Consider the following 18,222-nt stretch of genomic DNA (forward strand, 5'->3'; position numbering starts at 1 on the left):
TGGTGTTGGCTATGGTTTCCTATTATGAAGATTTGGTTGAAGGTTATTGGCTACAAGATAGAAAATTTATGGTTAGTGTCAATTTTTGATTCAAACAATGTATATTATATTGTGTAACCAACTTTATTTTCTCACGCTTGTGGTTTGATGAGTTATTTTTTTATTGATAAATCAAGTTAGCACAGCACAAATAAAATGAGAAAAACCTGGATTTTAGTAACCAAAACATTTTATGAATATAAAAACAAACATATTTATACATAGAGAACATTGTGAAAGAGAAATTAAAAACATTGGAGTGGAAGATATGCTTTACAAAAAGAAGTAGCCAAAGAAATCTAAACCCACTCTATGCTGTGAAAGGCACAGCAGGGATTTTCTTTTTCATCCTGACAACTAGAAATCTCCCACTCTGTTATGTAAACAAGCTAATTGTCCTTATAATTCCCTAAGACAGTAGTAAAAGTTGAAAATTCAAATTTGTTGCAAAAAATAGTACAAAAAGAAAAAAAAAAAACAATTATTAAAACCACACTGGCACAAAATAGAGATGCACTTTTGATCCTGCCTTGAGTGAGTTTTGACTGAAGTTCAGCTGCAGAAGTTTGGTTGTTCAGCAGAAACAAAACAAGCTGGGAACTACAAAACTGTCCACTGACGTTTATAGATTTTTTAAAATAACTTTGGAGCAGTACAACCAAAGACTGTGCATGTGGTTTTCCATCTAACGTTTTGCACAATAATACACAATAATAAGGTGATCTTTGGGTTCAAAGAGAAAATAGCTATTTGAGTTGTCTTTTAAATTCGCTTTAAGGCAGCAATGGATTCTTAGAAACAAGCATAAAAAATGTGTCTGTTCTTTAATCAAAACATTAGACCTCTTTTCAGCTGGTAGGCATCATTTTGTGGATTAAAGTACAAAAGGATTTTCTGCTTCTTTGTCAGATATCAACAATACATCCTTGGCATGACTTCATGATTCTACAAATATTGTCACAATAAGACTGAAGTCAGAACAGTTATGAAACTCAGAGTCTCTCTGTCAGTGTGAGCAGGCTTCTGCTAACTTCTGCAAAGATTAATGTTCTCAAACTTTTCACATTACAGGCACTGTCATCATTTCGTCATCATTTGCATCTTCATATGGAGTCTTGCTGGTTGAGTAAGAGCAGGTGGAGATGTGAATGTTTGAGATTGATTCAAGTTGAATTTGTGTCAGATGAACAGAGAGGTTAGTAGGCGACTGGCACAATGGGATGTTGAAGAGTGTTCCTTGATTCACATCTCTGTGTCAGCCACTGGGTTCTGGGTGGCAGAGTGTCCGTTGGTGGTTGGGGTTTGGTTGGTCCCATTTTCAGGTGGAGACTCGCCATTGGCGGTAGGTTTGTCTGTGGGCTCCTGAGGCAGCGGGGCCACAGATACCAGGGTGTTGGCCTGGTTCTCCTCATCCACCTGGAAAGACTCAGCCTAAGGAGAGAACAGATCCACAGCTTTAGAGCAAAGCTTATGTTGGATTGGCAGAGATTTAACCTAAATCATAGCAAGGAAGTTTGTAGGAAAGTGTGTAAGAAGAGTAGATTATGCATTTCTTTTAGAGGTTTATGGGATTTTGCTTTGAGGTCTCTGTAAGACTTTAGTTCTGTTTTGACTTTTGGAAACATTTGCAAACATGTAAGTGGATACAATTTGAATGTGAAATATTCATAGACGGTCAGATCAGCATTAGTGCTTCAGTTATCCTACACTTTGTTCGACAGTTTGGCCACAAATTTAACAAGAACTCTGTAAACAATTTCACAGGCGTGCCTCCATATGTAATTGCTTTAAAAGATGATGTCATATAATTTAGAAAAAAGACTAAATCATGTGCAGCTCTCTGGGAAGAAGCTAAAGAAAAAACAGCTTAAAGGAGTTTATGCCGCTTTGTGTCATGTAACAGTCAAGCGTGTCCTTCTTTTAGTCATCTAGAAAAATTAAATCCATGTGTTGTTGTTGCTGTCAGATAGACAGTTTGCTCGGTTTACTCAGCACGTTGAGAATCAACATTATTGTTTTTACATTTTTGTAAAAGCCTAGCATGTTATTCTCAATGTTGAGTAAGAGGATAAGAATTGTGAAGAACTGAAGTGGCAGTCGCTGATGGATTTAAGCTTTGTTTGTGCAAACTATGTGACAACAATAAACAACTCACCAGTCTGACACCTTTGGAGTTCTTGCGGTGCGTCTTCAAGTAATATAATCCAGTCAGCAGCGCAGCCAGCAGCAGGCCAGTAAGCAGTAAGGAAACCAGTACCAACTTTGAGTTCTTCCGCCAGCGAGGAGTGGCTCTGTGCACACCAGTCTGACAGGAGAACAATTACATGTACTGTAAATCAGGCAAATAAACATTGACAATATTTAAGTGATACTGTTTTTATAAGAAAAACCCAAAGAAAGTCAGGTAATTTTCCCTTAATGTGAAAGTTTCTGAGATGGGACTAAAAACAAAAGTTTCACTGAAATTGAAAATACATATATATATATATGAAAGATTTAGATAATTTTGGAAATATAGAAAAAAAAACAAAATTTATAATCAACACAAAATTTAAATATTGAGTGATTGTAAATGCTGTTTCATTCAATGAAGCTTTTACTATAAATATTAAAAACTATAGGATGGACGGAGTATGTTAGGTGCTTCGTTTTGTTATGCTGTGACTGTTGTCTGGTGCTGCTGGAGTTGATTGAACCCAAATGTATGTCTGTACAATATGACCTCATCTCTCTTCTTCACTTTCTCTTTTTAAAAAACAAAGTTGAGTAATAGAAAACAGAATTAGGACATAAAATCCACTTTTTCAATTCCAAAGCCCTTAAACCTCCTTGCTATTCGTAGACTTTTATTTAATTTTACTTATTGGAATTTGAGTCTTCATAATTTAGTCAATATTTTCTATTGATTAAATTATAATTCACGTTGCTTGTTTTGTTCATTAGCTGTTGATTTGCCTTTTGTTTGACTATTTTAAAAAGGTAATTAATAGTAAATATATACTGGCTGGCTGATAATGAATTTGCTTCTTGAGTTTAGGGATTTCTAGCCATTGTGATTATTTACATTTTCAACTGAAATAATTCTTAGTTTGATTTTTAAGTAATTCAGAATCACAAGGAAAACAAAGATCAACTTGTGCATCTTTTAATGTTTGATAAGGACAACTTTGTGGAAACGAATTATTTATCCATTAGGTTGAGTTTGGGAAAATGTTGAAGCTTGTTTTAATATATTCAGTCGAAACCAGTTATATCCATACACTGTGTAAAAAAGGAAAAAACAAACAGCAAAATGCAATATATTTTATTTGCTGTATGGTATGAAATCATAAAAATATTTTTAGGTCAGTTGGAATTAACAAGCTTGTTTCTTTTTGTGAAATGCCAGATTTATGATAGGAATATCAGTTTTAAAATATTTTTTTCTTCCTTTCTTCAAGTTCCGATGTTTACTATAAATGATTGATTACTATGACTTTAAACAATATGGAAAAATTCAGATGATGATATCATGGCTTTGTATCCTTTTGATAGCTTAATTCATAACATTTAAGTTAAATGGAGGCACATCTGTGAATGTGTTTTAGGGCAACGTCTCAAACATCTTGATTCTGTGACATCATGGAAAACTCAACAGAAATTCAACAAGATATGATGAGGAGAATTATGGACCTCTGGGATTCTCTGTACAATTTCCAGATGCCTGACAATGCCACGCTCCTCCGTTCAAACAATTATATACAAGAATTAAAATTTTTAGCTATCAAGGAGATGTTCTGTGTGCCAGAAATAAAATGTGCCTGACCCAACTCATGCAATTTAAATGGCAATTATATCAACTACTTTGGAAAAGACTAAACTTCCTAATGGAGAGGTAAGCGCAAAGTAAAAAAGAAAAAAAAAAAACGTGGCGTGAAGTAATGTTAGATAGTGAAGGAAAAATGTTATGTCTTATTAAAAAGTCTATAAGTTCATTGCTTGTTCTAATTGATAGTAATTTTTGTCTAAAACATGTAAATTGCTTATTAGATTAGTTCATAATGGAGTAATGAGGGAAATGCTGAGTATGTTGAAAGCAAAGAGACAAATGGCTAAGATCGGCCCACTGAGAACCCAAAATTGGTCCCAAGGTGTCAGAAAAATGTTTTACTGCTGACGTGTGGATTGTTTGTGGGCTTTTTGTTTTTAACACCAGCTGTCAGTCTGGCAGCATAAAACCTCAGAGACCATCTCCCGCATCGGGGGACTGTTTCCTCTTTTCCCTTGTGTATCTCAAGTTTGATTTTAAATCGACCACCGAGTTCAGCTGACTGAGTCAATCAAATTGACTGCCTTCAGAAAGCTCCTTCACAGACCCTTCATGGTAAATGGTGTAATTTACGGCATTGGTTAGACATGTGGGATTTCTCTGGCTGTGCCTAGGTCTTAACAGCAGGAAAGAGGTTGGAAAAACATGGTAGCAAAGTTATGACAAAACTGAATGAACAGAATAAGCACAAAGCCCAATGTGAAAAAATGGCTTTGCAAGTAGAATTTTAGAAAAAAAAATTTCACTTACTCTATCCTTAATGTTGACCTTGTTGAATTTGTTTACCATGCCTATCACATCATCTGCAAGTGTAAAAAAAAAAAAAAAATTTAAAAATGAATACAGATGGTGTTAGTACAGGAAAATAATGGTTTATGGGTTGTGACTATCATAATTTAAAATACTGACCTTCTACATACTTCCCAGATACAAGCACGTGATCCGTGTTGTTTTCTTGATAGATCTCCAGCTTACACTCTTCACCACACAATTCAGGTAGAACCTTTATCATTTTTGACTGTGTGTCTTCCTGCAAAGAATGCATTACAATGAATTCAGAGATGTTTCTAACTTAGTTCCTGATTGGTTTAAATAATTGGGAATTAAACATGACTTTCATTGCTAATCCCAAAATGCTTTTTATCCAAATGCTTTTGCACATATTTTAGAGAATCCTGCCAGGAACACTTTTTCAGGTTCAGCGTTCTTATATAAATACAGATAAGGAATTCTGCATACCATCACTGAAACAACAACTCTGTGCATAGCACCAGAGTGAAGGCATTCAAACCAAAGCACCTTTACATGGGCAATATTAGTTCCATATTTAAGCCAGAGTTTATTTTAGGAAAGACAAATGTGTTTTGGCACGGGCAGCATTATATTTCATAAAGAACATCTTTTATGTAATTTCTTTGGTTGACTACGCACAACTATTGCATTTTTGCAATTTGTATCCATTGTTTAAAGGATAAATAATGTACTTTTGTCTTTATTCTGCTAAATACAAAAGCTCACAAAAAGCAGATGTATTAACTTCAGATCTCCACGTAAAAGCTGCAGACCCTAAAGCTCTCATAGTGATATACCAAGGAATTTATCTTTACAAAAAGAAACATACACTCACATACACCCACATTTTTGCCCCAGGCTATTACACATTATGCATTCTACAGAAGCAGCGGGCCCACCCATTGTGCTGCCCTCCCACTGTCTTCACAGTCCGTGCCCTTGGTTTACAGTACTCGCAGGAGAAATCTGTTGGACTTTCCAGGCTGTTTTGGAAACAAATGTATGTGCACACAATTTGACTGAGTCACTAGCTTCTGAACTGTTTGTACAGATAAAATGAGAAAAAAATGTTGCTGAGGTTAAGTTTGGAAAGCTGATGGATACCTAGGGAGGATAAACAAAGCTAGTGAGACACTATTTGTCATTGTGGTGAAGTTTGAAAAGGAATTTTGAAATGAACTTCCAGTAAAACCACAATATTCTAAATCACAAATATGTAAGACGAAGACTAAGGTGAAATTATTTTGAACTTACACATTTGGTGGATGACTTCAGTTTCACAAGAACAGCGTTTTTTTCTTCCACAGCCTCTTTGGTCACGCAGACGACATCTCGCTGCAGAGAGAAACCAGAATGTTTCATCTCTTATTTATGAGTAAGCTTATAAATGCTGCTAGGTTGTATTGAGGAGCTGGGTATAAGGCCAGTGCTCAGTGTATTTACCATGTGTAATTACACAGAAATTGACTTTGTTTTCCCTCTGGAGGGATTTGTTGGACATTTTTCTAACTTACCCCAGGCAGGTTGTCGCCTCTGGCCGAGTTGGGTGCTGGCGTATTTGGATTTACAGCCGGCTGTTTTGTGTGAATCATATCCTTTTTTGTTTTCTCCAACGGTACAATGGTTGGTGTGTCTGAAGTGCTGTTGTCTTCTGGTTTAGGTGTCTCTGGAGAAGGCTTGCGTGTCTCCGGTGTGGGTAAAACATTCACTTGACCTAATGTCTTTGTAGTACCTGAAGAAAACAAGACTTTATGAGTAATGTGTGAGCCAGAGCAGGGGAAAACATTTTAGAGGGCTGTATTAGTGTTTACCTCTGAAGAAAATTTCTTTATGCTTTGATTACTAAAATAAATATATTCTTATGGGAACTTGAGAACCAAACTCTCTTTTTCTTATCTGTACTTCTAAAATATATTTTATGACTTGGCATCTTACCAGGTTTTGCAGTAGTGTTTACAACCCCGTCGCCTCTTACACCTTCCTGTGCCATGACTCCTGTTGTAAAATAAGAACAGACAACATTAGACAACATTGTTTATGCCTAGATAGACTGTTGTAGACTGATTATGAAGAACTAATTCTATACCCACATACATTAGACATATTATGTACATTAGAGCTATATGCCATTTTTCACATGTTCAAATATGTAACTTTTGTTTTTACAATTTTTTGACATGTAAATTGGAGTTTTACCCTGAGTTGGACTGAATTAACTTCAATGCTAGAAAATATTTTTGATTGAAATCCACATTACCTTTAAACCAATTTTTCTAATCGAGGATGATATATATATATATATATATATATAAAAAAAAAAAAAATTCCCTTCTCACCCACCGCGGGTGGTTCTTATCCTCTGAGCTTGGGTCCTCTACCAGAGGCCTGGGAGCTTGAGGGTTCTGCGCAGTATCTTGGCTGTGCCAAGGACTGCACATTTCTGGACTGAGATGTCTGATGTTGTTCCTGGGATCTGTTGTAGCCATTGGTCCAGTTTTGGGGTGACTGCCCCGAGGGCCCCGATGACCACAGGCACCACTGTGGTCTTCACCTTCCAGGCCCTCTCCAGTTCCTCCCTGAGGCCCTGGTATTTCTGTAGTTTCTCGTGCTCCTTTTTCCTGATGTTGCAGTCGCTTGGTATTGCTACATCTACCACAACGGCTTTCCTCTGTTGTTTATCCACTACGACAATGTCTGGTTGGTTCGCCATTACCATTTTGTCTGTCTGGATCTGGAAGTCCCACAGGATCTTAGCTCTGGCGTTCTCCGTCACCTTTGGGGGTGTTTCCCACTTTGATCTCGGGGTTTCCAGTCCATATTCTGCACAGATGTTTCTGTACACTATGCCTGCAACTTGGTTATGTCGTTCCATGTACGCTTTCCCTGCCAGTATCTTGCACCCTGCTGTTATGTGCTGGACTGTCTCAGGGGCCTCCTTGCACAACCTACACCTTGGGTCTTGTCTGGTGTGGTAGATCTGGGCCTCTATTGCTCTGGTGTTTAGGGCCTGTTCCTGGGCTGCCAGGATGAGGGCCTCTGTGCTGTCCTTGAGTCCAGCTTTTTCCAGCCATTGGTAGGATTTACTGATATCAGCCACTTGGGTTATTTGCTGGTGGTACATCCCATGTAGGGGCTTGTCCTCCCATGATGGTATCTCTGGCACCTCAACCTCCGCTCCCTGTTGTCTGAGATATTCACTGAGCACATTGTCTGTTGAGGCTTTGTCCCTGATGTATTATGGATCTTAGTTGTTTCGTCCTGGATTGTGGTTCTCACACTCACTAGTCCTCTGCCTCCTTCCTTGCGGCTCGTGTACAGTCTCAGGGTGCTGGATTTGGGATGGAACCCTCCATGCATTGTTAGTAGTTTTCTAGTCTTAATATCCGTGGCTTTTATCTCCTCCTTTGGCCAGCTAATTATTCCAGCAGGGTATCTGATTACTGGCAGGGCATAGCTGTTCATCGCACGGATTTTGTTCTTGCCATTGACCTGGCTTCTCAGGACTTGCCTTATTCGTTGGAGGTATTTAGCTGTGGCTCCTTTCCTTGTGACCTCATCGAGGTTGCCATTTGCTTGTGGTATACCTAGGTACTTGTAACTGTCCTCTATGTCTGCTATTGTTCCTTCTGGGAGTGAGACCCCTTCTGTGCGGATGACCTTCCCCCTCTTTGTGATATATATATATATATATATATATATATATATATATATATATATATATACTGTATATACAAAGTAGTCAATTTGTATATCCAAAATTTTTTAGGAGGTTAATGTATTTTTTTGTTACTTTGTCGGAGTTGCAAAAAAAATGTGTATGTTTTGCAACAACAACAACAGGATATGGACCACTCCTTCTCAGAGAATGCTAAATTTGTAGAATGCTTGAACCCAGACCTGTTGAGTGAAAATCACTGGATGTTTATGGCCTATCTCACTAGATTAAAAAAGGGCAAAACCCATATTAATAAACTAATTTGTATTTTATCATTTATTTACATGTTGTATTTTAGAAGAATATAATTTGTCAGTGAAATATTTTCACTACAGTTCTTTAATCTCTTGGTCCTTTCAGTTTAAACTTCTACCATTCCCAGATTGCAGCCAGAGGCCTTATACAATCATTCCCAGGGATGCAAATCAACCTCAATTTGCACTTTGGATTTCAGGGCCTTTTTATTGCATTAATGCAGTGGTTCCCAAAGATTTTCTTCGGCCCTCCCCCCAAACTCCACTGAAGTTTATTTCACACTTCAGGTTGCAACAAAACACACTACAAACCATTTTTACAGTGAAACACTTTTGTGTAACTGTTTTGTTTTTAAATTATTCATCCATACCTCCCCCCCCCACCCCACCCCACTGCAATGGCACTGCGCCCCACACTTTGGGAACCACTGCATTAATGAAAGACCTGGTAGCAACAAAAATAGGTTTCTGATCTATATTGGTCATTGTAATATTGATCAAAGTCAAACAGTTTTTGTTGTTTCTTTCAATTGTGAAATTTTCAGCTGCTAAAGTTTAATAACTTTGTTTGCCTCATGGATAGGTTTGATTTTCTTGACTAATTAATAAATATGCTACCACACCCTGTGGCCACTGTTAATGAGCCTGAGGTCGGTAATGCTGAGATTTGTTCAAGCTCTGTTGCAAATGTTGCAAAGAAAAAGATTCCATATTCCTTAGGCTCTTCGAGTACAAGAGGGAAAATAGCTTCTGGAAAAGTTGTTAGTGCATGTTTTTTTTCCCTTTTTTTTTCTAAATTTCAAATACATTATAAATTTATGGCGAATCGGAAAGCATTATTAGACTTCATATCTGCACATTTTTCTGAAAGCTCATCTGAATTTCATTTTTTCTTTGAATGCAGAACCTCAGCATTCATTCCCTTTTTCTTCCCTCTGCCTGACAAGCAAACAGCATTACTTCAGAGTGAAAAAATGCCCATGATGCCTTGTCTCTGCAGATTAGATTCTCTCTACGCTCTTACTATGTCATTCCTTGTTTGCCATTTTTATTTATATTTTTTACCTTGTCTGCATTTTCTCTTCTACTTGGGTGCAGGATTAACATCCATAATAAACTATAATCAGAACTGTGTAATTAAAAAGCTATGGACAACTTTGTTTCAATATTAGAGCAAATGCTTTATAATAAAAAATGCATACTTCTATTTTAAGAAACTGATAGCTTTGTAGAAAGGTTCTGTATTGGGGATCACTAAAGAAAATAGTTTACTTAAATTAGAGTTTTGCTGAATAGAGGTACACAAGTCATTAAGTCACAGGTGTCGAACTCCATGTCCTACCAGGGCCGGTGTCCTGCAACTTTTAGATGTGCCTCTGTTGCACCACACCTGAATAGAATAATTAGATCATTAGCAAGGCTCTGGAGAACTTATCTACCCAGTGGCCCTTGAGGACTGGAATTTGACATCCCTGCATTAAGTGATATCTACTGCTAGCATCATACTGTGACCTTAGCACTTGATCTTTCAGAAACAGTAAATGCTGTAGTATTAGAATTGAATCAAATTAATGTACCACAGCTACAGAAATAGTGCAAGTGCTGCATACATGTTGCATAATTGACCTAATAATAAGACCACGTGAGTCGTAATTATTTTGTATGAAGTCTATCTTTACTCAAGAAGACTCACCGACACTAGGAGGCTGAATCCTTGAAGTGGCTCTAACGGCAAGACTGTTCACCTTATTTTTGATTAATTCAGTTAATATTAGTTTGACCTCTTGGGGGCACTCTGACTTTCTGTAAAGTATAGAACTTTCATCCCAAGATGGCCAGGTGATCATTTGGTCATAATGGAAAATTTCAAAGCAACAAAAAACAATGACAGTGCAACATTGACACACTTACTCCTAACACAAATATGTTGTTCAAAATTGAGGCACATCGCGACACATGCCATAACCATGACAGAACATATTGTTTCACTCAAAGTGCCTCATTCCCAACATGCATGGCAAGAGTAAAAACTTTGGCCTGACTCTTTTGGTTTTCAAATATGTATTTTCTAGAGAAAGTGTGAGCAGCCTAGTATCTGTGTATGTTTTTGTGTTTTGAGATCTGAGAAATGCCAATAAGTACAACACTTATTCTGCTTTGCATTAACATATTTTGAGTATTTCTATAGTGGAAAGCAGTAGGAATATTGTCATGTAGCACATGTAGCACGATGTAGCTAGCCCTCCCAACATCTTTGGGGTTTTTCTCTCCAAGAATTCACTCTCTTGTTCCCAAATCCTCTCTTTATCTGTCATCGCTTGATCTGTTTTTCTTTTAATTTTTTTTTTTTTTTTTTTACAAATAAGGCAGATGGATTTTTCCCAAGGACAGGATTACAACACACATTCATTTGCTTTCTCAGATAAATCATTGTGAAAGACAGGTGCCACAGCTACAGAGCAAACAGTGTATCTACCATATGGGCCAGAACCTCCTGGGGGTCTACTGGGATGTGTGTATGTGTGTTGGTGACTATCCAGGGCAGTCCAAGTTGACACATACATACTGTTATAGCAGATTTTTTTTCATACAGCATTTTCATACAGTCTTTTTAACATCAGCTACAAGGAGACTGTTTCATTTTTAACCAGCTAGCTTGCTAAAATCCTTTCTTTCTATGATTATTTTGTGCCATCTCAAAATGCTCCACGTCCTATCTTTGGATAAGCAAGAATTAATTAAAAAGTGAGCAGTGTGTGCTCTCACAACCTCAATTAAGAACATTCTAGGGACATTAAATGTATTTTCAGTTCAATGAACATAGCCGCTAATTACATGTTTTTAATGAAGAAACATTTGATGTGTGACAAAATGTTAAATGTTCTCCTTCCTGTCACAAACAGAAGCCTAATATCTTTAATTATTTGCATATTAAGTATTTCCCAATGTTGCAGTTGATGGGGGAGTATATTTCTTTTTTGGACTTTGTTTAGACCTCTTTTCCTAGCCTTTAGATTGAAGCTGCCATTCCTTCTCCATCACTTGGTGGCCTGTCTGTTTATTTTACCAGAAAGGATAAGGCTTAAAGTGGGTGAGGTGGTCAAGGATAAATTATGTTGTCTCTTACAAATGTGATGTCCAAGAATGCTGGGCCCAAATTGTCTAGTTTCTAATTTCTATGTTGCACTCTAGGGAAATTTTACTTGACTGGAAAGTAAAACTGAACTTGTGGTTTGGCAAAGTCTATTATTTCACACTGTGACAGTTTTTTGGGTCTTTTTTCTAATCTGATATTTTGTGGTAAGTCACTGGATATGAATTTTCACCTTTTTACCAGTATGAAAACCCTGGAAGACTTGTGTTTGTGTTTTCCCAAATTATTTTGCTATATAAGTTTCTAATAATTGCTTAAAAAACAAATATCCAACATATATGAAAGATAAAATTTTTCCAACCAGCTTTAGACATGATAATAAAAAAAACCCTAGATGCTGACCAATTATTACTTATTTCATAACAACAAGCCTTTTAGAGCAACAAGAAAAATGCTTGTATGAATCAATAAACATCAGGATCTGACTTGTTATTGCTTTGCTCTGACTGAATCCTGACCAAAACTTTTAAAATGAAGCAACCATAAATGTCAAATAACAAAATTTTGGGGGCTTGTTACAGCCAAACCATAAAATGTTTGTAATTTAGTTGTATTATGTATTGCGGCCTGTGTTAAGCAAGTACCATTTGTCTTGAAACAAATGCTTCGCTGTGGTTGGCTGGCTCTGGTGTTTGCCAAAACTTTACTTCCTATGTGAGGTCTGTAAACTTCCCGACAGTATAACCTATTGTACTCTTCACTTCACAGACTTTCTCTCTAAAAGCCACAGGACTATACAAGGAGTTTCCAATTATTGCATATTTGTGAGTCAACACTTGAGGTGCACATCTACATCAGATATCCCTGGAGACTCCTTTTTTGTAGGGCTTGAAACAGCTAGGGTACCAGCTTCTTGCAGTTATTGTGTGAACACAACAGGACTTAAACTGTCCCAATCACACCAGACTCCATATGTTATTTGGCGCTGGTCCTGACTTCATTGCTCTCTTGAATATTTTCCCACCAGATTTCTCTGAAAGATGGCTGTGGTCTGGAAAAGCTCCACCCCGCGCCCCCCATCTCCTGGGACTCTGAATGGAGGAATGTGGCAGAAGACAAGCCCTCTGCTCCACGCCCTTTTCCCTCCCAGCTCTCCATCTCTCTTTACAATATCCCAGTCACGCACAGCTAATCCAAAGCGCTTATGGAGGTGAGATTTGGGCTTCAGCCGTCACTCCTTACACACAACGCTGTAACATAAAGCCAGATTCCAAGAGATAGCAACTGCTTACACTCAATTACCTAAAAAGCTTTCCCTAAAATTGTCCCAGGGTGTGGTTCATGGCTCAACACACAAATCTACTTTACACACCACTTGTCCTTTCTCTGTCAGCTACAATAACTTCAGATTTATATTCATCTGCTAGTCTTTAAATATTCTAGCTTTTTCAGTAAGTAGAAAAGGTTTGAGGCATCCACTAAACATTTTCTAGTAAAAAGACGCACAATTGCCATCTCAACAGCAGTCATCAAGTTTTATGATGCTTTTCTTTGATCTTGTAACTTTGGATAATGTTGTGAAAATATGGAGAACATTTTATATTTAATAAAGAGACAACATGTGTCCATTTAAATTTAAGAGACTTATCAGACTCCCATAGGATGTTTTCCTGAAGTATGCTTGAGTTCTGTACTGGAAAGCTAAGATTGTTTTTACTTACATCACTGATAAAATTAAAAAACTGAAATTGCTGTACTTGGGCAAAGCCTTCAAGTTCTTATTTGCTTTACCCCTGACACAAAATCTCCTTTTTCATTAAATATATGACAAGTCTAAACGTGCATACCCTGAAAATGTCCTTAACATATTTCCACAAATTGTTGTTACATCATTCTAAATCCCCCCTTGCTATGGGTCTAATTTTAACCTTGCTTCTTAGAAAATGTGTTTTTACTGGAATCTTGGAAAGTGTGAAAACACTGTCAACTCCAGTGTTTGCATCAAATCACTTCAGGTCAGCAGGGAATCCTTTAATGTGGCCCCAGGGGAACGGGCTTTCAGACAGCTGAACAGACACATCTTAGAGCGCCTCTGAATCTCGGTTGAGCAATTGGATCTGGTTCTGTGCATTCACACCTCTTTTTAGTGCCATCCACTTGTGATGGAATCACCTGGGATGAATGTTTGCAAGATTGTCTGAACAGCTTCAGGGTCATTACATCCCCAAGGGTCCAAGCCCCTCCCTGGTTCTTTACAGGAAACATCTCTGCTATGTAATTGGGCATAGTGAGGTGATAATGGTCTGCACACATTAGTGGAACACCGTGTTAAAGTCCTTGTGTGTGACCATGTCTCCACTTGTACCTTTATTGCCACATTTAACTTGTGAAGGTTACAACATAACAGCCTGTTCTCTGCTATAAAAGACTGGCGGTTTTTTAAAGCTTACTACACTAAGTGAGGAGCTTTAACAGATTTTACTTAACATGAACATGGCCTAAATACTTTAACTGAATGGTGCAGGGTCTGTTCATACAATGCATTAATCAATGTTATACAATTGGTACCTGTTCTTTCCATGCACCATATAGAAAGAGGCACATCAATTTTTCTCAAGTAAACTAGCCTAAATAGATCTTAATTCAAATAGCTAACGTCATTTCATTTCTTTTAGCTAAATACTAGCATAACGAAACACAGAATATTTTAGAGAATTTTCTATTATTTTCTTTAACTTCAGAGGTCTACTTCCACAAAAATCTAAATATAAAGAAATGTCATTACTCACAGAGTAACAACTCTGGACTGACATGAGTCACTAAACAACAAAGAAGCCTTTACTACAAAAGCAACATAAAAGCCAGAATACAGCTGCATTTAAAAATCTGCTGTGATCTGGTTTTATTTGTTCTGGTTGGCTTTTTTCAAATTAAATTACAAATGCACTCTTAGGTTTTGGGAACATCTGCAAACTATGAGACTGGTGCAATATCATGTTATGCAGGTGGTTTCCTGCAAGAGGAACTGGCGCACTTCAAATAATGGATGACAACATGATAAAATAATATGACATGGACAATACAGCAACATCTTAAGACATCAGACAGGAAATTAACGCATGGGGACAAATGGATAATGATCCTAAAATGCACCACCAAATTAGTAACAAAGTTTGAAGAAGTATTTTCAGTTTCCAGTAGGAACAATATCATGTTGTGTCTTGTCTTGTGAGATTTCTATCATTTAAACCCTCACTGGTCTGAAAGAGTCTATATTTGTAAATTTGTGCAGAGGAATGTGACATTGGAGAATGGTCTCGTAAGGTTAAGCATGCAGTGCAACCCTACCCACTTTGAAACAACAGACCGCTGACCCCTCCATCTTGACCCCCTCACTGCGCCCCAACTGCAGCCCCTCCCCTGTCATTCCTGTCACAGCGATTAATAGCAGCACCCAGGCTATTCTTCTCTCAAACCAACTGCATCTTATGGTTTCAATCAGGCCAGAAAGGTTGACTTCACTGAGTGCCTGCCCAGCTGCAGAATTCAGCCGACCCAACCCTGAGGCCACTGCAGCTCCTTATCAAAAGCGTGATGCCTGTTTCTAAAGAACCACAATCAGGAAACATGGCATCTGCTTTCAATTGGAGGGGCTTATATCACTCCCCCACCCCTGACATGCTCAAATACACACACACACACACATACAATTGACTGCTAACGTTTCACTGCCTTGTGCATTATCTTTAAATGAGCCCGTCTGGTTTGAGTGTGTGCTGGTAGATAGGGAGGGGATCTTGTTGCAGAGTCAGATTTCAACTGCTCAGAGCCTCCAGACAGATTTTGTCCAGAAAGAAAAAAGATTTTAGTCAACCTGTATCTGTCTCAAAATCTGAGAGTAAAACAGAATAATTACTTGTGCTGACATAGGTGGGACAATCACTACCATTCTAACCTTTTAGTATGGATTGTTGCAATCTGATACAGACAGATTTTTTTCTCTTTTCCTTCTTTTTATGTAATTAGCAGACCAAGTTAAGTTGTCAGCTTCTTTTTGTTGCTGGTTCAAAAATACTTTCTCTTACTTCTTTATCTGTTGACTCATACTTGAATAAATACACGGAAAATTTCTTAAATATGAAGAAACAACGAAAAAAACACAGAGTTAATTTGAAAAGCAAATTTTTTTTTACTCTGAAAAGACAAACACTCACTAGTGTGACTGATTTTTTTTCCTGATTGAGTGATTTTACCTGAACAGTGCTTGGAAATAGTTTTTTTCCATTACACCCATTAGGTGTTTAGATGTTTTTCTGTTTGCATTCACATATGTGCTTGCCATTGCTGGCTGACTTGACCCTGAAATTTGACTTGGCATTTTATGAGCTCTTTCCCTCATGCAATGGAATGAACGCTATGTTGACATTGCTTCTGTAATTCTTCGGTACATCTGTTACTTCAATGAGTGCTATGAAAACAATGATTTACATAATTATATACCCAGGGGTTGGCAGTGAGGTTGGGCAGGGTTCATTGCTTCACTAGAAAACCTCCTTAAACCACTTCATAGTCTAGGCAGAGCAGAAGCTGGTTTATGTGCAGTCCTCATGTGTTTATGCTAAAGTTTTCCCGCTCAAAGATTCCCTGTATGTGAATGTGACTACAAAAATTTTTTTTTTCTTTTTTGTAATTTTAATCAGCAGCATCATAAAAGTTATTCTGCCTCTGATTATGAATCTTTAGGTTGAAATTATATCCGTGCCTCTTTGTTATATAAATCAGACACAGCTGCCTCTCTTGGTTGATGATCTCATTATTGTAGCTTACCCACCATGAAAAAGACAGGAGGATTGAATTAGGGAGACCAATGTGTTTTCATTTCCAGCCACAACAGAGTGCTGTGGACTGTATTGTAATTGCACCTCATTCCCAGAACTATATTTCTTTTCCTATATTCATTTCTTTGTCATGACTTTGTGGACATCTTAAACGTTATGTAATAGGCAGGGTTTTTTTTATCCATTATGTGGTAAATATTTTTTTTAATCTTCTGGCACTGGAGGCAATTTAAGGAGTAAAGTTGTGGCCGCATGTAACGGCATTCAGATTTTACTTTACCTAAAAGTTTAAGTCAGGCATCTGAAAATAAATAAATAAGTAAAGTATTGCCATTTTTAATGTTTTAGTTGTGCTTGATTCTGTCTCAGGTGTTTTTTGATAATCTCAGGATCTTTATTGATGTTTATTTGATTTAACTTTATAAAAATATACATAAGATCCAATGTTTTAGATTAGTACTCTCACTGTACTATCAGCACTACCACTGTGGTAATGAATTAAGTATCAACTTGTTTGTTCTTTGTACACACTGTTTAAAACCGTTTTTGTTGCTAAATCTCCTTCTGCATCAACTCAGCCACATATGAGATGCATGTTAACAACCAAGCACCACGCCCTTCTCTCACGCATGCATCGACCAGCCTCATATTACATCCAGCTAAATATAAACACACATTTCTCAAACTTTTCGAGGGTCGCAAAAAAATATGTTCAGTGAAAAGCAGCAAACAGGCAGTGCAGATTTATAAATATTTAAAGAACAAAGTAAATTACATTGTAAGAATTGTCAAAATTAAGAAAAAGAAATGTATAAAAAAGTCACACATCTATAAAAACATTGCTATATAAAAACATTTCTTTAAAAATGAAAGTTTGTTCTATTAAGCAAGTTTATCTTTCAGCATACTTAAAAGTGTCTTCCAGACACAAAATCATTTTTCATTGATTTACGCTTGGATTCCAGATACAGAGATAGTTGTAGGGTTAAAACCTGTATTTAACTGACCATATAAACAAACACCACTCCACTCCAGCCCCACCAGTCCTGGGGCTCCCTATCCTAAAGGATGGTTATTTAATCCCCAAGAAATGACCATCTTGGCACCGGGTATTTTTACCTACCGCTCAAAAATTGGCCGATGAGAAGCAAAGCGAAAGCCAACATTGTGGAGGGCCCATTTGTTCTCTGTCCAGATGATGCTGCCATTCTCGTCCTGAGTGCACTCACGCGGGAGTGAGAGAAAAGAGAGGGAAGAAAGAGTACGAGAAAAAGGGCCAAGCTGGTTGAGTCGGAGTAGTTTAGGGTTTCCTCTTACCCAGAGTGGGACAGGCTGGATAAAGCACTACTTGTGTTCTGTCACTTATTATATAGCCACCCCCTCTTTCCTTCCTTACAAAGGTCCAGCCCTACACCCCCTTATTCCACCGGTTACTTTAACCCATCCTCTGTGCCCCCACCCCAACGCAAAAGGAAGGAAAGAAGATAATAAGCTCTTCCTCGGGTGTTCTCTATTTAAAACATGTTTGCATTCTTTGAATTACTTTCATTTTTTTAGGTTTGCATAAAATGTGTAACTCGAGTACTTTGGTTATCCAAAAATAGGTAGCAGCAAATGTTTTGCTGAGCAGTGCTTCTTGTTTCTTCCCTTCAACACACCGGGTCATGATGTCTGGTTAAATG

General features: G+C 37.6%; 1 protein-coding gene across 1 annotated transcript; it reads right to left on the reverse strand.

Moving 5' to 3' along the window:
- Positions 1–211: 211 nt before the first annotated feature.
- LOC114135330 (hematopoietic progenitor cell antigen CD34) lies at positions 212–17,895 on the reverse strand. The gene is made up of 8 exons (XM_028002541.1): positions 17,664–17,895; positions 6,575–6,634; positions 6,154–6,371; positions 5,894–5,974; positions 4,757–4,877; positions 4,598–4,650; positions 2,195–2,344; positions 212–1,470 (listed from the first exon to the last, which is right to left on the reverse strand). The coding sequence occupies exons 1-8, from the start codon at positions 17,746–17,748 to the stop codon at positions 1,282–1,284; spliced, it is 957 nt and encodes a 318-aa protein (XP_027858342.1). The 5' UTR covers positions 17,749–17,895; the 3' UTR covers positions 212–1,281.
- Positions 17,896–18,222: the final 327 nt, after the last annotated feature.

Source organism: Xiphophorus couchianus, chromosome 20 (genome assembly GCF_001444195.1).
Source record: "Xiphophorus couchianus chromosome 20, X_couchianus-1.0, whole genome shotgun sequence".
NCBI classification, from domain to species: Eukaryota; Metazoa; Chordata; class Actinopteri; order Cyprinodontiformes; family Poeciliidae; genus Xiphophorus; species Xiphophorus couchianus.

What these genes read in the sequence shown, in the direction of transcription:
- LOC114135330 (XM_028002541.1), bottom strand. Translation starts at nt 17,748, where the DNA reads ATGGCAGCATCATCTGGACAGAGAACAAATGGGCCCTCCACAATGTTG. An exon ending in TGAAGTCATCCACCAAATGT is followed by an intron (nt 4,878 to 5,893) that starts GTAAGTTCAAAA and finishes CATTCTTTGCAG; the next exon opens with GAAGACACACAGTCAAAAAT. An exon ending in AGGTCAACATTAAGGATAGA is followed by an intron (nt 2,345 to 4,597) that starts GTAAGTGAAATT and finishes TTCTCCTGTCAG; the next exon opens with ACTGGTGTGCACAGAGCCAC.